Source organism: Bombina bombina, chromosome 1, assembly GCF_027579735.1.
Source record: "Bombina bombina isolate aBomBom1 chromosome 1, aBomBom1.pri, whole genome shotgun sequence".
NCBI lineage: Eukaryota > Metazoa > Chordata > Amphibia > Anura > Bombinatoridae > Bombina > Bombina bombina.
Genome location: NC_069499.1, coordinates 1,182,463,365 through 1,182,489,075, shown reverse-complemented (window position 1 = coordinate 1,182,489,075; position 25,711 = coordinate 1,182,463,365). Strand labels below are relative to the sequence as shown.

Sequence of the window (25,711 nt, the reverse complement as noted above, 5' to 3'; positions counted from 1 at the left end):
ATTATTCCAATTCCTTATTTTATATGCTTTCGCACTTTTTTATCACCCCACTTCTTGGCTATTCGTTAAACTGATTTGTGGGTGTGGTGAGGGGTGTATTTATAGGCATTTTGAGGTTTGGGAAACTTTGCCCCTCCTGGTAGGAATGTATATCCCATACGTCACTAGCTCATGGACTCTTGCTAATATGAAAGAAATGAATTTATCAGGTAAGTTCTTACATAAATTATGTTTTTCTGCCTCAAGATAAGAAATCTAAGGGTAAATTTAAAGCTCCTAATCGTTTTCGTTCCTTTCGTCAGTGTAAGGAACAAAAAAAACACTCCTTCCCCTAAGGCCTCTGGTTCCATTTGGAGACCATCCATGAATTGGAATAAATCCAAGCCTTATAAGAAACCAAATACAGCCCCTAAAACTGCATGAATGTGCGGCCCTCAAACCAGTTCAACTGGTGGGGGACAGATTGAAATTATTTCAAGACATTTGGGCAGATTCTGTCCAAAATCAATGGATTCAGGATATTGTTTCTCAGGGGTATCGAATAGGTTTCAGAATAAGACCTCCCATGGAAAGATTCTTTCTTTCCCATGTTCAACAAACCCTGTGAAGGCTTAGGCTTTTCTGAAGTGTGTTTCAGACCTAGAGCTTTCAGGGGTGATTGTTCCAGTTCCTCTACAGGAACAGGGTTTGGGTTTTTATTCATATCTGTTCATTGTCCCAAAGAAGGAAGATTCATTCAGACCAATTCTGGATCTGAAAACATTAAAAAGTTTTGTAAGAGTCCCAACTTTTAAGATGGTGACTATAAGGACTATTCTGCCTTTTGTTCAGCAAGGTAATTTCATGTCCACAATAGACGTACAGGACGCTTATTTTCATATTCCGATTCACCCAGACCACTATCGGTTTCTGAGATTCTCTTTTCTAGACAAACATTACTAATTTGTCGCTCTTCCGTTTGGCTTAGCAACAGCTCTGAGAATCTTTTCAATGGCTCTCGGTACCCTTTTTTCTGTAATCATAGAGCAGGGTATTGCGGTGTTTCCTTATTTGGACGATATCTTGGTACTAGCTTAATCTTTTCATTTAGCAGAATCTCACACAAAACAACTTGTGTTGTTTCTTCAAAGACATGGTTGGAGGATCAATTTACAAAAGAGTTTCTTGATTCCTCAGACAAAGGTCACCTTTTTAGGTTTCCAGATAGATTCAGTGTCCATGACTCTTTCTTTATCAGAAAAGAGACGAATGAAGTTAGTTTTAGCTTGTCTAAACCTTCAGTCTCTATCATTCCCTTCAGTGGCTATGTGCATAGAAGTTTTAGATCTCATGATTGCAGAATTGGATGTGATCCCCTTTGCTCTTTTTCATATGAGACCTCTCGCTTTGCATGTTGCACCAATGGTGCAGGGATTATACTCAGATATAACAGTTGATATACTTAATTCCCAACATTCAAGAATCTCTGTCTTGGTGGTTAAACTATCATCTTATTGTTCAAGGGGCCTCCTTTGTTCGTCCTTCCTGGACTGTGATCACAACAGATGCAAGTCTTACAGGTTGGGGAGCTGTCTGGGGGTCTATGACAGCACAAGGGGTTTGGCAACCTCAGGAGCCGAGGTTACCTATCAATATTTTAGAACTCCTTGCTATTTTCAGAGCTCTTTAGGCTTGGCCTCTATTGAAGAAATTTATATTCAATTTCAGACAGACAATATCACTACAGTGACATATGTCAATCATCAAGGGGGTAATCGCAGTCCTTCAGCAATGAAAGAAGTATCCCTGATACTTTCTTGGGCGGAATCCAACTCTTGTCAAATTTCTGCGATTCATATCCCAGGAGTAGACAATTGGGAAGCAGATTATCTCAGTCGACAGATGTGTTTCTCCAACATTGGTGTGTCCGGTCCACGGCGTCATCCTTACTTGTGGGAATATTCTCTTCCCCAACAGGAAATGGCAAAGAGCACAGCAAAAGCTGCCCATATAGCCCCCCCTCTGGCTCCGCCCCCCAGTCATTCTCTTTGTCGCTCTGAACAAGTGTACCAAGCCTGGTTTTCTTCCAAAAGTAGTTTCCAACAAGAATATTAACCAGGAAATAGTTGTTCCTTCTCTGTGTCCGAATCCAGTTTCAAAGAAGGAACGTTTGTTACACAATTTAGATGTGGTCCGTGCTTTAAAGTTCTATTTAGATGCAACAAAGGATTTCAGACAAACTTCATCTTTGTTTGTCGTTTACTCTGGTAAGAGGAGAGGACAAAAAGCTACTGCTACCTCTCTGTCTGGCTGAAAAGCATCATCCGATTGGCTTATGAGACTGCCGGACGGCAGCCTCCTGAACGAATCACAGCTCACTCTACTAGGGCTGTGGCTTCCACATGGGTCTTCAAGAACGAGGCTTCTGTTGATCAGATATGTAAGGCAGCGACTTGGTCTTCTCTGCACACTTTTGCCAAATTTTACAAATTCGATACTTATGCTTCTTCGGAGGCTATTTTTGGGAGAAAGGTTTTGCAAGCCGTGGTGCCTTCCGTTTAGGTAACCTGATTTGCTCCCTCCCTTCATCCGTATCCTAAAGCTTTGGTATTGGTTCCCACAAGTAAGGATGATGCCGTGGACCAGACACACCAATGTTGGAGAAAACAGAATTTATGCTTACCTGATAAATTTTTTTCTCCAACGGTGTGTCCGGTCCACGGCCCGCCCTGGTTTTTTAATCAGGTTTAAAAAATATCTTTCTCTATACACTACAGTCACCACGGCACCCTATGGTTTCTCCTTTTTCTCCTAACCGTCGGTCGAATGACTGGGGGGCGGAGCCAGAGGGGGGGCTATATGGGCAGCTTTTGCTGTGCTCTTTGCCATTTCCTGTTGGGAAAGAGAATATTCCCACAAGTAAGGATGACGCCGTGGACCGGACACACCGTTGGAGAAAGAAATTTATCAGGTAAGCATAAATTCTGTTTTTTTTCAATTGGTACAGATGTGGGGTCCCCCAGAAATAGATCTGATGGCCTCGCGTCTGAACAAGAAGCTTCCAAGGATCCTCAAGCGTAGATGATGGATGCTCTAGTAGTTTCATGGTTTTCTTTCTTTTGGTTATCTCTTCTGCTCGAAGAGTTTTCGAATTGTCTGCTCTCTCTTGTGAGTCTCTTTATCTGATTTTCCATCAAGATAAAGCTGTTTTGCGGACTTCATTTAAATTTTTGCCTAAAGTTGTGAATGCTAACAACATCAATATGGAAATTGTTGTTTCTTCTTTATGGCCTAATACTAAGAATACTCTTGAAAGGTCTTTACATTCTTTGGATGTGGTAAGGGCTTTAAAATATTATGTTGAGGCTACTATGAGGCTAGATTTCAGAAAGACTTCTAGTCTGTTATTTTTTTTGGCTCCAGGAAGGGTCAGAAAGCCTCTGCCATTTCTTTGGCATCCTGGTTAAAACTTTTGATTCCCAAAGCTTATTTGGAGGGCGGGGCGATCTCCACCTCAGAGAATTACAGCTCATTCTACTAGATCAGTTGCCACTTCTTGGGCTTTTAAGAATGAAGCTTCAGCTGATCAAATTTGCAAAGCAGCAACTTGGTCTTCTTTGCATACGTTTACTAAATTTCACCATTTTGATGTGTTTGCTTCTTTGGAAGCAGTCTTTGGTAGAAAGGTTCTTCAGGCAGTTGTCTCAGTTTGATTCTAATGCCTTTTGATTTGAGTTTTTATGAAATTTTTTCAAGAAAACGTAATAATTTTTTTTTAATTTAATTTTTCAGCGGATTTAGCTGTTTTTATTTTATGCCTCCCTCTCTAGTGACTCGTGGACTTCCACATCTTGGGTATTATATCCCATACGTCACTAGCTCATGGACTCTTGCCAAATATATGAAAGAAAACATAATTTATGTAAGAACTGATAAATTAATTTCTTTTATAGTGGCAAGAGTCCATGAGACCCACCTTTTTTTGTGATTAGGATTTTTTTTACAGTTCCTCTTTTTTGTATGCTTTTTACTCACTTCTTGGCTATACGTTAAACTGAAGTATGAGTGAGGGTGGGAGGTGTATTTAAAGACATTTTGAGGTTTGGGAAACTTTGCCCCCTCAAGGTAGGAATGTATATCCCATACGTCACTAGCTCATGGACTCTTGCCACTATGAAAGAAATTAATGTATCAGGTAAGTTCTTACATAAATTATGTTATTTGGCCTGTGCATCGTTAGATGCTGAATGTGGAACAAGGTGGCCACTTGTGGCCTTCAGCTCTTGTCAGAGCCGTATTAATTCTTGTGAAGGTAAAACACACTAAGATCTGTGCAAATTCAGATAAAAAGACCAGAAGATGGCAAGCGGCCACCGTCTTCCGCATTCGAAAATGCTGAGGCCAAATAATTATACAGCATAATTCAGGAAGCAAAGCTGCTAGGACTGATTTTAAACTGGTTAAGAACTATAGTTAGTTAAGTTTGAACATGATAGCATCTTTTTTTCTATATTCAAACTTATTTTTATTTTTACCTGAACCTTAAAAGAAAACGGCCATGTCATTAAAGTACCGGCTGGGTGGCAACGTTACTGGGACATCCTCTATACTGGCAGCTTTTAGTTTGCTACATTTTCCTTCCCCAGTAATCTATGATCAAGGAGGTAGCTTTGTATGACTGACAGCACTAGCTAAAGGCAAGAAAGGGATGAGCAGTAAAAATAATGTCTCTTTCTGTCTGAATCTTACTTAGATACCTGTCTTTCTGGGCTGTCTGGTAATGTCTGTTCCATTTGTATATCTTTATATTATCCAGCACAATAGAACAATGCTTAATTGGAATGACTAAAACACACACACACTAATAATGCTGGGTTTATTAAATGTATGGTTTAAATTTGGGATAACTATTTGACAGTGCTCTGGGTGTTATACACACTGATCACATTCTCTCATGACAATACACAAGAGGATTTGTCTCCAGCTTACTTACAAACTTCCTGGAGTTAAATGAACACCCCCCTTTTAATTCTCCATCTAAATGTATGAAGAATACTTTCATTATTTATTTCTAATGACACGGTGAGTCCACAGATCCTCTCTATTTATCATCTCTTACTATTGGGAATATCACTCCTGGCCAGCAGGAGGCGCCAAAGAGCACCACAGCAAAGCTGTTAAGTATCACCTCCCTTCAAACCCTAGTCATTCTCTTTGCCTACGTTAAAAGCAAGGAGGTGGTAAAGTTTAGGTGTCTGAAAGAAAATTTCTTCAATCAAGAGTTTATTATTTTAAAGCAGAGCAGGTTTGCCCTGATCTTTTCTGGGGTTTATTCGTAGTCCACATCAGTCTCTTCAGTAGAGCAGTGGTGGTTTTTAAGCAATTGGGAACTTGTGGGGTATAATCCCAACTGCGCCTCTCAATCAGTTATTGCTGCCCTAACTTGAAAGCCTGAGTAAGATTATTCAGTCTTTCTTCTTTCCACAGGTCCATGTGAGGGAGGAAGCCCTCTCAAACCAGATGAGATGCCCTGCTGCTGGGCAGATTTACATTGCGGTAAGTGCCAATTTTAATTCTCTCAAGGAAGAAGGGATATCCTGGCACTTTAACAGTTAAAGGGTTAAAGTCCCAAAACAGAGTTGAGTTCTAATGACGGCTCTGAGCCATCACAGAGTTTCTCACTCTGGTGCTAATGACGGCTCAGAGCCATCATGAGCACTCTCCCACCTTGAGGGAGATCTGGGAGCTTCTAACCGCTCCTACCCCGGCGATCGTACCTGTAGAGTGACAGGCATCGCCGGGGCGTGATGCGCGGTGACGTCACACGTAATGACGTGATGACGTCACCATGCAACCTTATTTATACTTAACAATGTTAAGTATAGGAGGAGGGGGCATGCTGCTTAGAAGCCTGTATCTCAGGCATCTAAGCAGCTACAGACCCCCAAGACCCACTGTTGGAAAGGTAATCGCCAACAGTGTAAGTCTTGGGGGTATGTAAAAAAAAAAAAAAAAGTTAAAAATATTTTTTCAAAAATTATAAACAATTAGAAAATTAGAGGTTGCCTGATTTTTCTGTAGAGCCGCTGCTCTGCTGTTAAAAAATAAAGTGTCAGTTTAAAATTTAAAGGAGTCTTGGCAGATGGTCCCCAAGGTAGAAGGGGCAATTTCCACCATGGCTAAGAGAACCACTATTCCCATAGAGGATAGCTGTTCTTTTAAGGACCCTATGGATAAGAAGTTAGAAGGATTACTTAAAAAGATGTATGTACACCAGGGTTTACAATGGCAACCTGAGGTGTGTATTGCTACCGTCACCAGCGCGGCAGCTTACTGGTTTGATGCGTTATTTGACCCTATTCAAACGGATACTCCTCTTGAAGAGATCCAGGACAGTATCAAGACTCTTAAGTTGGCCAATTCCTTTATCACGGATGCTTCTTTACAAGTCATAAAATTTATAGCAAACATTTCTGGCTTTGCTGTGCTGGCTCGTAGAGCCTTATGGTTGAAATCCTGGTCTGCGGATGTGTCATCTAAGTCTAAGCTCTTGGCAATTCCTTACAAGGGTAAGACCTTGTTTGGGCCGGGGTTGGCTGAAATAATTTCAGATATTACAGGAGGAAAGGGGCACTTCCTCCCTCAGGATAAGAGGAACAAACAGAAAGGACGGCAGAGTAATTTTAGTTCCTTTCAAAACTTTAAGGGTAAGCCTCCCCCCCCCCCCTTCCAAGCAGGAACAGTCCAAGTCCTTCTGGAAGCCCAATCAGTCTTGGAACAAGGGGAAGCAATCCAAGAAGCCCATTAGTGACTCAAAAGGGTCAGATTTTCTCTCTTCGCTCAAGTCTGGGTTCGAGATGTTCCGGATCCCTGAGCAGTGGACATCATGTCCCAGGGCTACAAACTGGAATTTAAGGCCTTTCCTCCCAGGGGCAGGTTCCTTCTCTCAAGGTTATCTGTAGACCAGATAAAAAGAGAGGCATTCTTACATTGTGTATGCGATCTATCCAACCAGGGAGTGATAGTTCCTGTTCCAATACAGGAACAGGGCCTGGGATTCTATTCAAATCTGTTCATGGTTCCCAAAAAAGAGGAAACATCTCAAGTTTTTACGGTTCGCATTTTTAGACAAACACTTCCAGTTTGTGGCTCTTCCATTCGGCCTTACCACAGCTCCCAGGATTTTCTCAAAGGTTCTGGGAGCGCTGTTCGCGGTGCTTCGGCTGCGGGGTATTGCTGTTGCGCCTTATCTGGACGATATTCTGGTTCAGGCACCTTCCTTTCAACAAGCAAACTCCCACATGGAGATGTTGTTATCTTTTCTGTGTTCTCACGGATGGAAGGTGAATTTTGGGAACCATAATAGATTCTCAATCAATGAAAATTTTTCTGACAGAGGTCAGAAAGACAAAGATTCTCAACTCTTGTCTTGCCCTTCAGTCCTCTCTTCGACCATCAGTGGCCCAATTTATGGAGGTAATTGGTCTGATGGTATCTGCCATGGACATCATTCTGGTTGCTCGGTTCCATCTCAGACCTCTGCAGCTATCCATGCTCAGTCAATGGAACAGGGATTATGCAGATCTGTCTCCGCGATTAGAACTGGATCAGGCGACAAGAGATTCTCTTTAATGGTGGCTGTCTCATGAACATCTCTCCCAGGGTACCTGCTTCCGCAGGCCTACCTGAGTGATCGTGACCACGGATGCAAGCCTGCTGGGATGGGAAGCAGTCTGGGGCTTGTTAAAGGCTCAGGGTCTATGGACTCGGGAGGAGTCAGGTCTTCCCATATACATTCTAGAGCTGAGGGCAATCTTCAATGCTCTTCTGGCCTGGCCTCAGTTAGCTTCAGCCCAGTTTATCAGGTTCCAGTCGGACAACATAACTTCTGTGGCTTCAACCATCAGGGAGGAACTCGGAGTTCCTTGGCCATGACAGAGGTGACCAAGATTATTCAGTAGGCCCACAACTGCTGCCTGTCTGCGATCCACATCCCAGGAGTGGACAATTGGGAAGCGATTTTCTGAGCAGACTTTTCACCAGGGGGAGTGGGAACTTCATCCGGAAGTATTTTCCAGCTTGATCCTCAAATGGTAACAGCCGGAGCTGGATCTCATGGCGTCTCGCCAGAATGCCAAGCTCCCGAGGTATGGGTCGAGGTCAAGGAATCCTCAGGCTGTACTGATAGATGCTCTGGCGTTTTTTTTGGAATTTCAGTCTAGCATACCTGTTTCCTCCGTTCGCTCTTCTCCCTTGGGTCATTGCTCGAATCAAACAGAAGAGGGAGTCGGTGATTCTCATTGCACCGGCGTGACCTCGCAAGATCTGTTATGCAGACCTAGTGGAAATGTTGTCTCTACCTCCGTGGAGACTCCATCTGAGGAAGGACCTTCTACTTCAAGGGCCCTTCCTTCATCCAAATCTCTTTTCTCTGAAGCTGACTGCTTGGAGATTGAACGCTTAATTTTATCTAAGCGTGGGTTTTCTGAGTCGGTCATTGAGACCATGATTCAGGCTCGTAAGCCTGTTACCAGAAAGATTTACTATAAGATATGGCGTAAATCCAGAGGCTACTCTTGGAGTAGAGTTGGGATTCCTATGATTTTGTCTTTTCTCCAGGAGGGTCTAGAGAAGGGATTATCTGCTAGTACCTTGAAGGGTCAAATTTCTGCCTTATCTATATTGTTGCATAAACGTCTGGCGGACGTGCCAGATGTGCAATCCTTCTGTCAGGCCTTGGTCAGAATCAGGCCTGTGTTCAAATCTGTTACTCCTCCATGGAGTCTTAACCTTGTTCTTAAAGTTCTTCAGCAGGCTCCGTTTGAGCCTATGCATTCCTTAGACATAAAGATGTTATCTTGGAATGTTTTGTTTCTTGTTGCAATTTCTTCTGCTCAAAGAGTTTCTGAACTCTCGGCGTTGCAGTGGGAATACCCTTACCTTGTTTTTCGTTCGGATAAGGTAGTTCTGCGTACTAAGTTAGGTTTCCTTCCGAAAGTGGTTTCAGATAGGAATATTAACCAGGAAATAGTTGTTCCTTACTTGTGTCCTAACCCTTCTTCTCACAAGGAGTGTTTACTGCACAATCTGGATGTGGTACGTGCATTGAAGTATTATTTGCAGGCGACTAAGGAATTTCGACAGTCCTCTTCCTTGTTTGTACTTTTCTCTGGGAAACGCAAGGGTCAGAAAGCTACGGATACGTTTCTTTCTCTATGACTGAGGAGTATAATTCGTTTGGCCTATGAAACTGCTGGACAACAGCCCCCTAAGAAAATCATGGCTCTTTCCACGAGGGCTGTTTCCTCTTCCTGGGCATTCAAAATGATGAAGCTTCTATGGAACAGATTGTAAGGCTGCAACTTGGTCTTCGCTCCACACTTTTTCGAAATTCTATAAATTTGATACTTTTGCCTCGGCTGAGGCTTCCTTTGGGAGAAAGGTTCTTCAAGCAGTGGGGCCTTCTGTTTAGGTTACCTGTCTTGTCCCTCCCTTATCATCTGTGTCCTCTAGCTTGGGTATTGATTCCCAATAGTAATTAGAGATGATCCGTGAACATTAGAAAGATAACGAAATTTATTCTTACCTGATAAATGTATTTATTTCTTAACACAGTGAGTCCACGGCCCGCCCTTTATTATCAGACAGTCTTTTTAATTTGTAAACCTCAGGCACCTCTGCACCTTGTGTTACTTCTTTTCTCTGTTTTTCCTTTGGTCGAATGACTGGGGTTTGAGGGAAGGGATGTGATACTTAACAGCTTTGCTGTGCTGCTCTTTGCCACCTCCTGCTAGCCAGGAGTGATATTTCCTATAGTAATTAGAGATGATCCATGGACTCACTGTGTCAAGAAATAAATAAATTTATCAGGTAATCATAAATTTCGTTTTTCTCTGCTTTACCTGTAATTTATCTCTAAACATTAGTGAGGTTTTTTTTCAATTCTCAGAGGCTGGAGTTCTTCATTAAAGGGTTTTACTCAAACATTTTCTCCCCTTTAATTTGTTCCCAATGATCCATTTTACCTGCTGGGTGTATAAAATTGTTTACAAGTAGCTCTGTTACCCTTATATTGGCATTTGAAATAGTTGATTTAGCCTGTGGTATCCCCACCTATGCTGAAAGTTTGTGACCGCAGGTCCAAGCTATCGATAAGCTTTGTAAACACAGCCAGCAGAAGAAAATACACTCCGAGTGGGATATAGCAGAACTAAGGTAATAAAATGTTGATTTTCCATTGTTCTCTCCCAGTATTGGTGATTGGTTTACAGACAGATATAAGATAAAGAAGCAGGTATATGTACACAATGTGATAAAGTAATGAGATCTGATTATACCTACAAGCTCAACCCATTTTATTAGGTTGTGGCTTCAAAACACAAAATCAGAGCTTTAATATACACAAAAAGCTAATGTTCATAATTTTTTTCTCTGCAGTTGGTAAAAAAAACAATTGTAAACACATTAAGGGAAAAACAATTTTACAGTATACTATCCCTTTAAGGATCCTGAAATAAGAGAAACGTTCTCAAGGATTTTAAGTGATGTGTCCCTGGAATGCAAAATAATGCAAATTTTTGTACCAGACCTTTATTATAGGCTTTTAAAACAACTATGTTGTATGCAGATATTTTGCAAAGCAATAAAGTCAAAATTTAACTTTCATTAATCAGATAGAACGTACAATTTTAAATAACTTTCCAACTTCAGTTATCAAATTTTCCTTGTTCTCTTGATATCTTTTGCTGAACACATCTGATGAGCCAACGGCAAGAGGCATATATAATCATCCTCCAATCGCCAACTAGCACCCAGCAGTGCACTGGTGCATTTCAGCCTACCTAGGTATGCTCTTCAACAAAAGATACCAAGAGTACGGAAAGAAATACCTGAAGAGAAATACCATCTTACCTTTCTAACTCTGTTTGATATAACCTCAATAAAAGATGATTGTTAAAAAAAAAAATAAAAAAAAAAAAGATACCAAGAGTACAAAGCAAATTTGATAATAGAAATAAATTGGAAATTTGTTTGAAATTGCAGTATGTGAATCCTGAAAGTTCAATTACTCTCCTTTTAACTGATAATATATACAGTGCGTAAAAAATCAATTTAAAGAGTCAGTCAACCCAAAAACTTTTTAAGTTATACATATAAACCTTCCATCAATCATCATTTACCAATGTAGCCCAGTTTTCTAATATATTGTGTTTGCCAGTAAAATCACTTACTGTTCGCGCTGCAGCCATTTCAAATTGTCCATTAAGCCCCTCCCCTTTTTCATCATCAGTGACATCAGCATGTTCTTGTGATCCGTGTAATGGAACATTCCCCTTCTGTACAATAGGTGCATTGTGCATGTGCAAAAGCCTGTTTTGAGGAGGATAGAAAAATTACACGGATCACAAGAAAATGATGATGTCACTGATGATGAAAAGGGGGAGGGGCTTAACAGACATTTTTGAAACGGCTGCGGCGCAAACAGTAAGTGATTTTACTGGCAAACACAATATATTAGAAAACTGAGCTACATTGGTAAATAATGATCGATGGAAAGTTTATATGTATAACTTAAAACGTTTTTTGGGTTGACTGTTCCTTTAATATTTAAGAACATAGAGGTACATATTGAATGATATAACTGCAGTACCTTTAATGTATTAATGGTGGGATTGTGGGGGAGATTTACCTAATGCATGGATAAGAACACATTATAGACACTGAGTCCTTAATGAGATTACTTGCTGGCCTTGACACCTTTTTAGATTATCTGTGCTTTATCTTTCTAAGTATACAAGACAGCATCATGTTTCAGGCAGACAAAGAATGTATTAGGGGAATTCCCACATACCAAGATGGTATATAAAGAGAGAGGGATATTTACATGTATACAAAATAGATGCCAAGGTAAATAGAGCCTTCAACTTCCGACTTTCACATTGAAGAATAAGCGTACTATGTGCCAGGCTATAAATACTACAAGGCTAGTAAAGGTGAAAAAAGAACAATGTGAAAATTGCAGAGCATGAAAGACTATAGATGAGAATGAGGCCTTTACTTTATATCTCTTCCTTTTTCTGCCCACTAGAATGTGCAAGCAGTGTGTTGGGTGTACTGACCTAGTACTGAGTAGTAGTAAAAGCTCAAGAGATAAGGAAGTAGCACTATAATATTATGCAGCTGTAGATCTGACTTCCTGCTCCTAACCTGTTGTTTGCACAATGACACTTACAGAAGCACTTACAAACTTGTTTTTGTTCTTATCTCGTGACTGTTGCTTCTTTCCTTTTTAGTCTAACTCCCCCTCAGACCATTTCTAGTAATATGGTGAAAAACTTGTACTGGAACCTCACATCCCGGTAGCGAAAAAACTAATCCTAGATATTTTCAAAAGAAAACCGACCAAGCACTAGATTCAAAGCAAGATGCTAAAATGATAAATAAAATTATAATTAAAAAAAAATTGTGTCACAAGAGATTTCATAGCAGCTTAATTATAGGGATTGGTTTATTAACTTAAATTATTTTGTGACAGCATATTAATTGCCTGTAATTAAATAATAAGGTCATCTGATGGCTGGCCACTAAAAATCTGTCAGGAAGATTTCGACCCCAGTTACTATAACACTTGTACTTATATTACATATTATAGACCCTTAAAGGGATAGTCAACTCCAAAAATGTTATTGTTCAAAAAGATAGATAATACCTTTATTACCCATTCCCCAGTTTTGCACAGCCAACACTGTTATATATATATATATATATACACGTTTGTATCTAAGCCTCTTTTGACAGCCCCCTGATCACATGACTTTTTATTTATTATCTATTGACTTGCATATTAGCTGTGTTGTGCACGACCCACGGGCATAAGCACAATGTTATCTATATGACTCGCATAAACTAGCAGTCTCCTGCTGTGAAAAGCTTATAAAAAAACATGTTACAAGAGGCTGTCTCTAGTGGCTTAGAAACAGGCAGACATTTAGAGGTTTAAATTAATATAACAATGTTGGTTGTGCACAGCTGGGGAATAGGTAGTAAAGGCATTATCTAACTTTTTAAACAATAACAATTTTAGTGTTGACTGTGCCTTTAACACAAAATACCCTAATCATGCTGTCTTCATCCCCAATAAAAAGTTCCCTAACTGCACTGACCTAAACTGTCCTACAAACTAACTGCCAATGCAGACATTTTACTCTTCTTTTTTTTCTCTTCTTTAATGTGTTCCCGGTGATACATTTTACCTTCTGGAGTGTAATAAATTGTTTAGAAATAGCTTCTTTAGCCTGACTTTTTCATTTGAAATAGCTGTTTTTGCTTGTTGTTTTCCAAGCTATACTGAAAGTTTCTGCACTTAAAGGGACAGTCTACACCAGAATTGTTATTGTTTAAAAAGATAGATAATGCCTTTACTACCTATACCCCAGCTTTGCACAACCAACATTGTTACATTTAAATACTTTATAACCTTTAAACCTCTAAATTTCTGCCTGTTTCTAAGCCACTAAAGACAGCCTCTTATCACATGCTTTTTTATTCGCTTTTCACAACTAGCTCACGTGAGCCATATAGATAACATTGTGCTGACGCCCGTGGTTTGTGGCAGACACTGCACTAATTGGATAAAATGCAAGTCAATAGATAATAAATAAAATGTCATGTGATCAGGGGGCTGTCAGAAGATGCTTAGATACAAGGTAATTACAGAGGAAAAAAGTATATTAACCCCTTAAGGACAAGGCCATTTTTCAATTTCTTTCCCTTAAAGGGACAGTCAAGTCCAAAAAAAACCTGTCATGATTTAAATAGGGCATGCAATTTTAAACAACTTCCCAATTTACTTTTATCACCAATTTTGCTTTGTTCTCTTGGTATTCTTAGTTGAAAGCTAAACCTAGGAGGTTCATATGCTAATTTCTTAGACCTTGAAGACTGCCTCTAATATGAATACATTTTGACCACTAGAGGGCATTAGTTCACATGTTTCATATAGATAACATTGAGCTCATGCACGTAAAGTGACCTAGGAGTGAGCAATGATTGGCTAAACTGCATGTCTGTCAAAAGAACTGAAATAAGGGGGCAGTCAGCAGAGGCTTAGATACAAGGTAATTACAGAAGTAAAACGTGTATTATTATAACTGTGTTGGATATGCAAAACTGGGGAATGGGTAATAAAGGGATTATCTTTCTTTTTAAACAACAAAAATTCTGGTGTTGACTGTCCCTTTAAGGACCAGGGCTATTTTTACATTTCTGCAGTGTTTGTGTTTAGCTGTAATTTTCCTCTTACTCATTTACTCTACCCACACATATTATATACCGTTTTTCTCGCCATTAAATGGACTTTCTAAGGATACCATTATTATCATCATCCTATATAATAAAAGGCTAGGTATGTTTGTCAGATGCAGTCATGCGCAGTGGAGACTGCACAAGGACAAACATACCTGGCCTTGAGCAGCAGAGGAGTGCGCACAGCGGAAGCTTCCTGGTGGGGGTGTGACCGGGCGTGCCGTGATGGGGGCGTGGCCGGGCGTGCCGTGTTGGGACATGGCCTGATGGGCGCGTGGGCGGGCATGGCGAGGGGGCGTGGCTGGGCAGAGCACGTGTGAAGGGGCGTGGCCAGCAGGAGCAGCCGTGGTGGCAGCGGCATGGTCAAGTGAGAGAGAAAAACAGAGGGGAGAGCAAAACAGAGGGTAGAGAGAGACCAAAAGAGAGGGGGGAGAGACCGAAAGAGAGAAAGCAAGCTAAAGAGAGGGAAGAGAGAGAGCAAAAGAGAGGAGGGAGAGAGAGAGCAAAAGAGGGGGGAAGAGAGAGAGCAAAAGAGGGGGGGAGAGAGAGCAAAAGAGAATAGAACGAAAATAGATTCCAAATCCATGAGGATATTTCTTACAGACCAGAGACGTTGCAAGATTGCTTCCAATTGTCTTTCCTTCCAGACCTCCTTAAGGCCCTCTGTGGCCTGGTGTATGGAGGTAATTGGACTCATGGTGTCCAGCATAAATATCATCCCATTCGCCAGATTCCATCTCAGACCTCTTCAGCTGTGTATGCTTAGGCATTGGAACAGCGACCATTCGGATCTGTCGCAACAGATTTCTCTGGACAACCGGTCGAGAGAATCGCTCTCTTGGTGGCTCTGTCCAGATCGCCTGTCCCAAGGGACATCCTTCTTGAGACCATCCTGGGAGATTATGACTACGGATGCAAGTCTATCAAGATAGAGAGCTGTTTTGGGTGCCAGGAAGGCCTGTGGACTTGAGAAGAATTTCTCCTCCCGATCAACTTTTTAAAAAATTTGAGCAATCTTCAATGCTCTGAAGGCTTGGCCTCTTCTGGGTTCGTCCCAGTTTATCAGAATCCAATCAGACAACATAACCTTGGTGGCTTACATCAACCATCAGGGGGGAACAAGGAGCTCCCTAAAAATGAAGGAAGTATCTCGGATTCTGGAATGGGCAGAAGCCCACAACTGCTTACTGTCTTTCACCCGGGGGAATGGTCTCTCCATCCCACAGTGTTTGCGGAGATTTGCAGCAGAGGGGGGACGCCGGAGATAGATCTTATGGCATCCAGACTTAATTCCAAGCTACCCAGATACGGGTCGCAGTCCAGGGATCCTCAGGCAGAGCTGATAGATGCATTAGCAGTGACTTGGAGGTTCAACCTAGTTTACATCTTTTCACCATTACCACTTCTCCCTCGTGTAGTGGCCCACATCAAGCAGGAGCAAGCTTCGGCTATTCTAATTGCTCCATCGTGGCCGCAAAGGATGTGGTTCGCGGACCTGGTGGGGATGACTTAATCTCCTCCATGGAGGTTACCTTGTCGCAGAGATCTGCTGGAACAGGGTCCTTTTGTTCATCAGAATCTAGATTCTCTGAGGCTGACTGCGTGGAGATTGAACGCTTAGTCCTAGTCAAGAGAGGTTTTTCTGAGAAAGTGATTGATACTCTCATTCAAGCTAGGAAGCCGGTCATCCTTCGCATCTATCATAAGGTGTGGAGGACCTACTTATTCTAGTGTGAAGAGCGTGGATTCCGCTGGCATAAGGTCAAGGTGTCCAGGATTCTTTCCTTTTTCCAAGACGGTTTGGAGAAGGAACTTGCCACTAGTTCCTTAAAGGGACAGATTTTGTCTCTATCTGTGCTATTGCACAAGAGGCTCACTGAGCTTCCTGATATACAGTCTTTTGTTCAGGCTCTGTCTAGAATCTGACCTGTGTTTAGACCTGCCGCTCCTCCTTGGAGCTTAAATCTAGTTCTTAGGGTTTTGCAGAGGGCTCCAATTGAGCCTATGCATTCGGTTGACATTAAATTGTTGTCTTGGAAGGTTCTTTTTATACTGGCTATTGCTTCGGCACGCAGAGTCTCTGAGATGGCGGCCTTGCAATGTGAGACTCCTTACCTAGTTTTTCATGCTGATAAGGCTGTTCTTCATACTGGGTTAGGTTTTCTCCCTAAGGTTGAGTCTGATCGCAACATCAATCAGGAGATTGTGGTTCCTTCCTTTTGTCCTAATCCTCCTTCTTCGAAGGAACGATTACTTCATAATTTGGATGTGGTTCGGGCTTTGAAATTCTATCTTCAGACTACAAAGGATTTTAGACAGACCTCGTCCTTGTTTGTTGTCTATTCTGGGAAGCGTAAAGGGCAGAAGGCTTCCTTGTCCTTTTGGTTGAGGAGCATTATTCGCTTAGCATATGAATCAGCAGGACATAAGCCTCCTCAGAGGATTACGGCTCATTCAACCAGACCCGTGGCTTCATCTTGGGCCTTCAAGAATGAGGCTTTTAGGGAGCTGATTTGTAGGGCAGCTACCTGGTCCTCCTTACATACCTTTTCAAAATTTTGCAAATTTTAGACTTTTTTGCTTCGGCTGAAGCAGCTTTTGGGAGAAAGGTTTTACAGGCTGTGGTGCCCTCAGAATAGGATCCGCCTCTCTTTTTACCCTCCCGTTTTCATTCAGTGTCCTGTAGAGCTTGGGTATATGTTTCCCACAAGTAAGGAATGAAGCCATGGACTCTCCTCATATTAAGATGGAAAACATAAATTATGCTTACCAGGTAATTTCCTTTCGATCTGTATGAGGAGAGTTCACGGCCCCCGCCCAAAAATTTTTGTTCTTCTGGCACCATTTATACCCTGATATTTCTCCTACTGTTCCTTGTTGCCTTGGCAGAATGACTGGGGGATGAGGGGAGTTGGGGGAGGTATTTGAGCCTTTGGCTGGGGTGCCTTTGCCTCCTCCTGGTGGGCAGGTTCTGTATTCCGACAAGTAAGGAATGAAGCCGTGGAGGCTCCTCATACAGATGGAAAGGAAATTATCTGGTAAGTATAATTTATGTTTTGTAAGCTGGCAGTACATTTGAGTTAGTAGTCACTAAAACACATTTCATGTAGCATAACAAGAATCTTATGTTGCACTCATGTAAAGTGGCAAAACCTTTTGCTGGTCTCTCGTGCCTAATTGCTTCAGTCTGACATAATATGACTGATAAGTTAAAGGGACAGTGAGCATCTTGTAATTACAAGACATTTCTATTGTGCTGCTATAGAATAGCATACCAGCTGAGTATAAACATTTTTAAAAAACAAATTAATATCCTTTTTGCTGTAGTTTTTCAGTAGCCAAGCTCCACCCACCAGCTGCAATATTTGGAGAAGCCAATCTGGGCTTTAGTTTGCAGACAACATGGCTAGTCATTGTCATAATGTTAGTATAAAATGCATTGTTTTGCTGTTGTCAGTTAAAGCCAATTAGAGACAGATATGTAGCAGGCTTAATTTGTAAAAGACCTCTGGTTAATTGAAAAAATATAAGCATCTTTATTTTTAAATAAACTGCACAAAGCAGTTATAAGGGGATAAAGTGAGGGGATGTGCCTTTACATTGCGGTCTATGGGGACTGTGTTTATACTGTTAATATATATCTATATGCTTATATACATATAGATTTATGTGTTAATATGTGTATATACAGGTAGCCCTCAGTTTACGCCGGGGTTAGGTTCCAGAAGGAATGGTTGTAAATTGAAACCCAGTTTATAATGTAAGTCAATGGGAAGTGAGGGAGATAGGTTCCAGGCCCCTCTCAAAATTGTCATAAGTAGCACCTAATACATTATTTTTAAAGCTTTGAAATGAAGACTTTAAATGCTAAACAGCATTATAAATCTAATAAAATAATCACACAACACAGAATATATAATTAAACTAAGTTAAAGGGACAGTCTACACCAGAATTTTTATTGTTTTAAACGATAGATAATCCCTTTATTACCCATTTCCCAGTTTTGCATAACCAACACAGTTATAATAATATACTTTTAACCTCTGTGATTATCTTGTATTTAAGCCTCTGCAAACTGCTTTTTTCAGTTCATTTGACAGACTTGCAGTCTAGCCAATCAGTGCCTGCTCCCAGATAACTTCACGTGCACGAGCACAGTGTTATCTATATGAAATATGTGAACTAACACCCTCTATTGGTGAAAAACTGTTAACTTGCAATCTGATAGAGGTGGGCTTCAAGGTCTAATAAATTAGCATATGAACCTCCTAGGTTAAGCTTTCAACTAAGAATACCAAGAGAACAAAGCAAAATTGGTGAAAAAAGTAAATTGGAAAATTGTTTAAAATTACATGCTCTATCTGAATAATGAAAGTTTATTTTGGCCTAGACTGTCCCTTTAAACGAACAAAAACATTTGCTAAACAGCATTATAAACCTAATGAAATAATCACACAACACAGACTTCACTTGCATTTTTCTGCAAACATTTCTTTCTATGCATTCCAATCTGGACTGATTTATAGACAGGAAGATTTTGTTCCTTTGAAATCTGATCGATAGCTCAGGTCTGGTTAAACTGATTAATTTCAGCTTGCTTTGCTTTGCTGCAACACAAGCAGACAGCTCCATCTACTGGCTATTTTAATAAATGCACTGCTTCTCAATGCTTTTCAATAGCAGTCACATGACTGGGGAAAAGGTTGTTATTCTGAAACGGTGTAAATTGAACCGTTGTAAAACGAGGGCCACCTGTACACATAAAAACACATAAATATATATGTATATATTCATATACTGTATATTTACTTTGCTGCGCTAGGTTCTTTGCCATGGGCACAAGGCTTCCAGGCAATGCAAGGTCACATTCGCATTGCGTTTAACTTGAAATATAGATTGAACTCAATGGACTTCTGTCTTTTTTCAACCTCACCTAGTATGTTACTAGATATTCCCATTTACTTTTATCATCAAACTTGCTTTGTTCTTTTGATGATATTTGTTGAAAGCAAAACCTAGTTAGGCTCATATTCTGGTTTCTAAACCCTTAAAGGCCACCTCTTATCTCAGTGCATTTTGACCGTTTGTCACAGCTAGACAGCGTTAGTTCATGTGTCTGTCAAAAGAACTTAAAGGGACAGTCTAGTCCAAAACACACTTTCATTATTCAGATTAGGGCATGCAATTTTAAACTGCTTTCCTATTTACTTTTATCATCAAATTTGCTTTGTTCTCTTGATATTCTTTGTTGAAAGAAAAACCTAGTTAGGCTCATATGCTGGTTTCTAAACCCTTGAAGGCCGCCTCTTATCTCAGCTAGACAGCGTTAGTTCATGTGTCTGTCAAAAGAACTTAAAAGGACAGTCTAGTCCAAAACAAACTTTCAATATTTAGATAGAGCATGTAATTTTAAACAATTTTCCAATTTACTTCTATCACCAATTTTGCTTTGTTCTTCTTGGTATTCTTAATTAAAAGCTAAATTTAGGAGGTTCATATGCTAATTTCTAAGCCTTTGAAGGCTGCATCTTAGCTTAGGGCATTTTGACAGTTTTTCACCACTAGAGGGTGTTAGTTCATGTGTTTCATATAGATAACACTGTGCACGTGGAGTTCCTAGGAGCCAGCACTAATTGGCTAAAATGCAAGTCTGTCAAAATAACTAAAATAAGGGGCAGTTTGCAGAGGCATAGATACAAGGTAATCACAGAGGTTAAACGTATATTAAAGGGACAGTCTACACCAGAATTGTTATTGTTTTAAAAGATAGATAATCCCTTGTTTACCCATTCCCTAGTTTTGCATAACCAACACAGTTATTTTTTACCTCTGTGATTATCCTGTATCTAAGCCTCTGCAGACTGCCCCTTTATTTGTTCTTTTGACAGACTTGCAGTTTAGCCAATCAGTGATGGCTCCCAGGTAACTTCTTGTGCACGAGCACAGTGTTATCTATATGAAAAACACGAACTAACACCATCTAGTGGTGAAAAACCTGTTAAAATGCATTCTTAAAGTGTCAGTAAACAATAGTGTTAGCCCTTGCACATATACTCTTAGTATGACATTTTCAAAATGAATACATTTTTTTTTTTTTAAATGGTTATAAATTAAGTTATAAGATTTTTAACTTAGCTGTTCTAACCGTTGATCAAGCCTTTATTCTCCGCCCAGCCATCCGCTCCTGCTATGGGAGTTATTATTTTTTGCTAAGTCAATCCCATGGGCCGGTCTAAAACAACCCCAATCCTCCCACTAACGCTCGTTCACAAGCCTATGTTTTTTTATCCGACGATCAGGACTGCGCATGCGCAATGTAAAATTTCAGCAACGCTAGGCTAACAATTTAAAATTTTCTGATTGCAGGTATTTCATAATCCAAAATAATCAGAAACATGTTCAATATAATTCCTCAATGTTCTTCAATAAAACACATTATAGATAGAAATGTAATTATGATCGTTCATTGATTCTAAATCTGCAAGATATTATAATTATTATGAGATACAAATAATTTATTGCAAACAAATTTGTATTATTCCCAATGTGTTATAAATATTTGTATCTCATAATAATTATAATATCTTGCAAATTTAGAATCAATGAACGATCATAATTACATTTCAATTATATTTACTGTTTATGTGTAATATCCTTGAAGTTACGATGCGACTACGTATCCAGTATTATCAATTTTAATACGTTGTTGCGCTACATTTCCTGTGTAGCGTGTTAATGCGATTGCGCAGCACGTCGGATACTGCCCCTGTCAATCAAAGAATGCGCGTCCCTGACAGTAAAGAAACTGCGCGGACGATATACAGGGGATTGGAAGCAATCAAGCTTTGATGCAAAGTAAATTTTTAAACACAACGTGTTAGGCGGCCTTCGTTACCTAATGAGATCTTATGTTTGTGAACCATTTACTATTTGTTAAAAACATTGAATTTTAATAACAACGTTTTTTAACACGTTTGACATGCAGCATTTAGAAATATATAAAGAAAATTCTTAGGTTTACTGTCCCTTTAAGAGGCGGCCTTCAAGGTCTAAGAAATTAGCATATGAACCTCCTAAGTTAAGCTTTCAACTAAGAATACCAAGAGAATAAAGAAAAATTGGTGATAAAAGTAAATTGGAAAATTGTTTAAAATTACATGCCCTATCTGAATCATGAAAGTTTTTTTTTGACTAGACTGTCCCTTTAATATAACTATGTTGGTTATGCAAAACTAGGGAATGGGTAATAAAGGGATTATCTATCTTTTAAAACAATAAATATTCTGGTGTAGACTGTCCCTTTAAATAAGGGGGCAGTCTGCAGAAGCTTCGAATTCAAGTTAATCACAGATGTACAAAGTATATTTCTATAATAGTGTTGGTTATGCAAAACTGGGGAATGGAAATAAAGGGATTTTCTATCTTTTTTAAACAATAAACATTTGCAAGTAGACTGTCCCTTTAAGGACTGTAAAGCCCAAATAAAGTTTTACATTTATCTTCTTCCTAATCCCAACTCAAAGCCACTCAAAATGGTTCTCCATTGTTTGTCTGTTTCTCACTCTTATCACAAGCATCTTCTTCTGTCCACTTCCTCCATATTTACCCTCCGTTATCACTTCTCATCCCTTCCCTCTCCTTTTTTTCTGTCTAACCGTCTCCCTAGGCCTGTTCCTGTCTCTCTCCCTTACATTTCTGTGTCCATCTGCTTCTTCTTATCTACTTACTGTACCTGCGCATGCATTATCTAGATTCTTGTTAATATTCTGTTTATCCTTCTGCCTGTCACCTGCACTCTCCTTACTGTACCTGCGCATGCATTATCTAGATTCTTGTTAATATTCTGTTTATCCTTCTGCCTGTCACCTGCACTCTCCTTACTGTACCTGCGCATGCATTATCTAGATTCTTGTTAATATTCTGTTTATCCTTCTGCCTGTCACCTGCACTCTCCTTACTGTACCTGCGCATGCATTATCTAGATTCTTGTTAATATTCTGTTTATCCTTCTGCCTGTCACCTGCACTCTCCTTACTGTCTCTCTCCCTTACATTTCTGTGTCCATCTGCTTCTTCTTATCTACTTACTGTACCTGCGCATGCATTATCTAGATTCTTATTAATATTCTGTTTATCCTTCTGCCTGTCACCTGCACTCTCCTTACTGTACCTGCGCATGCATTATCTAGATTCTTGTTAATATTCTGTTTATCCTTCTGCCTGTCACCTGCACTCTCCTTACTGTCTCTCTCCCTTACATTTCTGTGTCCATCTGCTTCTTCTTATCTACTTACTGTACCTGCACATGCATTATCTAGATTCTTATTAATATTCTGTTTATCCTTCTGCCTGTCACCTGCACTCTCCTTACTGTACCTGCGCATGCATTATCTAGATTCTTATTAATATTCTGTTTATCCTTCTGCCTGTCACCTGCACTCTCCTTACTGTCTCTCTCCCTTACATTTCTGTGTCCATCTGCTTCTTCTTATCTACTTACTGTACCTGCGCATGCATTATCTAGATTCTTATTAATATTCTGTTTATCCTTCTGCCTGTCACCTGCACTCTCCTTACTGTCTCTCTCCCTTACATTTCTGTGTCCATCTGCTTCTTCTTATCTACTTACTGTACCTGCGCATGCATTATCTAGATTCTTGTTAATATTCTGTTTATCCTTCTGCCTGTCACCTGCACTCTCCTTACTGTACCTGCGCATGCATTATCTAGATTCTTGTTAATATTCTGTTTATCCTTCTGCCTGTCACCTGCACTCTCCTTACTGTCTCTCTCCCTTACATTTCTGTGTCCATCTGCTTCTTCTTATCTACTTACTGTACCTGCGCATGCATTATCTAGATTCTTATTAATATTCTGTTTATCCTTCTGCCTGTCACCTGCACTCTCCTTACTGTACCTGCGCATGCATTATCTAGATTCTTATTAATATTCTGTTTATCCTTCTGCCTGTCACCTGCACTCTCCTTACTGTCTCTCTCCCTTACATTTCTGTGTCCATCTGCTTCTTCTTATCTACTTACTGTACCTGCGCATGCATTATCTAGATTCTTATTAATATTCTGTTTATCCTTCTGCCTGTCACCTGCACTCTCCTTACTGTCTCTCTCCCTTACATTTCTGTGTCCATCTGCTTCTTCTTATCTACTTACTGTACCTGTGCATGCATTATCTAGATTCTTATTAATATTCTGTTTATCCTTCTGCCTGTCACCTGCACTCCCCTTACTGTCTCTATTCATTGTGTTCCTCTTCCATTCTTGCTAAATCCCACTGTCTCCCCTACTTGTCGTTTCTTGTTACGACCCCTTAGCTTTTCTCCTCCCACCTTTTACTTCTGCTTATACCCGTCTGTAATATTCTAGTTTTTTTAATGTAACCCTCTCTTTCCTATAATCACCACCCCACCTCCCACTTCATCCTTTCCCCTCTTGACTGGGTACTGCATCTTCTGTCATCGTTCCCCATCCCACAGTTTTCTGCCGCTCCTGCCTCACTGAGTAGCCCCTTCACTAACTACCCGCTGTTTTTTCCTCCTGTTGTCTTTTCTTTTTGTTCTATTTCCCCAGCAGCCTTGGCTTTCCCCTGGCTTTGTTTATATGTTATAAACTTCTCCTTTTCTGTTATATTGCATCGTATCACCAGTTCTATTTATCTTTACCCTTCACCTCAGGCTGTTTGCACAACCCCCTAACCCCTCCTCCTGTTGAGGCATGTAGGGAACAAGTGCACGAGTCACAGATGAAATCAGCTCTTTCGTGCAACAAATTACCTCTGCACTATTTATTCTGCTTTCTCACTCTCTTGCAGACTCTCTCATGTAGTTCTGTCTCTTGTAATTTGATCTCTGCTTATTTATTCACTGATCCTTCCTCTTCCCTTTTGTGTTCATTCCAACCCCCCCATATTTACTTTCCTTTGATCAATTCTCCCATTTCTACTTTTACCTCTGCCCCACACACACACACACTTTTATTTCCATTCTCTCAGTGCTGTCAAAGTGATTGGTGCAATACCTAATTACAGTAACAGAGGAAGTTGTGTGCTTCATAGGACAGATGTTCTGTCATCACTGTGTGTATATAAATCATTAGTCATGCTGACCTATATACATCTGTTAGATCCTAAATCTGGGGCAGACGGGGATGATAAACAACCACATCACATGTGAAAAGTACCTTATTGCTATCAATTACAGAGAATATTCCTGGAGGAAGTATTGCTTGGGCCCATTTGGCACAATAATAGTAATTATATAGTGCGGTCTGAATTATGGGGAGGGTTGTAAGGAGTAATTGGAGAAGTTATTGACAAGGTTATACAGAGTAATACAGGAGTCATATGAATTGGTATTATGCCATAAAAAGGGGAAACTATAGGAAGGGGGCCTCGGTCAGCTAAACCCGTGGGTAGTTCTATAGCACGATGCCTTCCCATTCATATGCTCTCAAAATATTTTCTTTATAAGGTGGGTGCATGGCCTCTGGCTGTGAGAAATATATAAAACAAATATATCAAATAAAATTATTGTGATTGTATGGTCCTGGGGCAGCAAAAAAGTTAATACATTACAGGGCTATATATGCTATAGGGAACATTATTTTGCACAGTTTATAACCTCTATTTAACCTTTGTTCTTTCAACAGTGAGAAGAGGCGTCTGCAGGTCACAGTGTCACATCCGGTGCAGTGTAGCCAACATGGAAAGTCCTGCTCCATTGCAGTGGAAACAAAAATCAACCAATCACAGCCCAACTTCACCAAAAGTCGTACCGGCTTCACCCTTATTGTGCCAGCCAATTAACCAGCACATGCCTGGATCTTAAAAGGATACTGAGTATCTCTGTATTGTGCCTTAATAGCTAGCCAAAACTGGACCCTTGCCAGGTCTGATTTGTTTGGATGTGGGGACTGGATCCCTTTAAAATCTCTTCAGATGTCAGAGGGTACAGTTGGCACTCAATACGTGCTAGTTTAATGATATATATTTCATCCTGTCTTCCTATAAAAGCTTGTACATGATTGTGTCAGATCTGACAGTTTATTTTTCCTGAATAAAATAAATTTATACTATAGTCTCCTGAACATGATTCAAATAAGTGTGCATCATTGCTGCATAACCACTAGTGTGCATTCCATATTTTGTGGTATGGTTTGGCACATTATTTGGAAATAATTTCAAATGTGCTAACAAATATGTATAATTGTTGTGAGTCTTTATTCAATACTGAATGTGCAAACATAAATAACATAAAGACCAATGCATACTGAACTAAAACTTTCTTTAAATAACTTGGTGGTGACTGCTGTCTCCAGATTTACCTGCATTGGTGTTAGTCACATACAAGTATGCTACATTTATGTAAATATACATTGCTTCATGTAAACAAGGAATAGCTACAACTGCAATC

The 25,711-nt window shown here is 40.1% G+C and overlaps 1 protein-coding gene across 1 annotated transcript in view; it reads left to right on the top strand.

Moving 5' to 3' along the window:
• MYO1D (myosin ID) overlaps positions 1–25,385 on the top strand; it is a 361,825-nt gene extending 336,440 nt beyond the window's left edge. The window contains exon 22 of the mRNA XM_053699796.1: positions 24,948–25,385. Within this exon, the coding sequence (XP_053555771.1) occupies positions 24,948–25,104 (157 nt within the window). The 3' untranslated portion in view covers positions 25,105–25,385. The remainder of the gene's footprint in view (positions 1–24,947) is intronic.
• Positions 25,386–25,711: the final 326 nt, after the last annotated feature.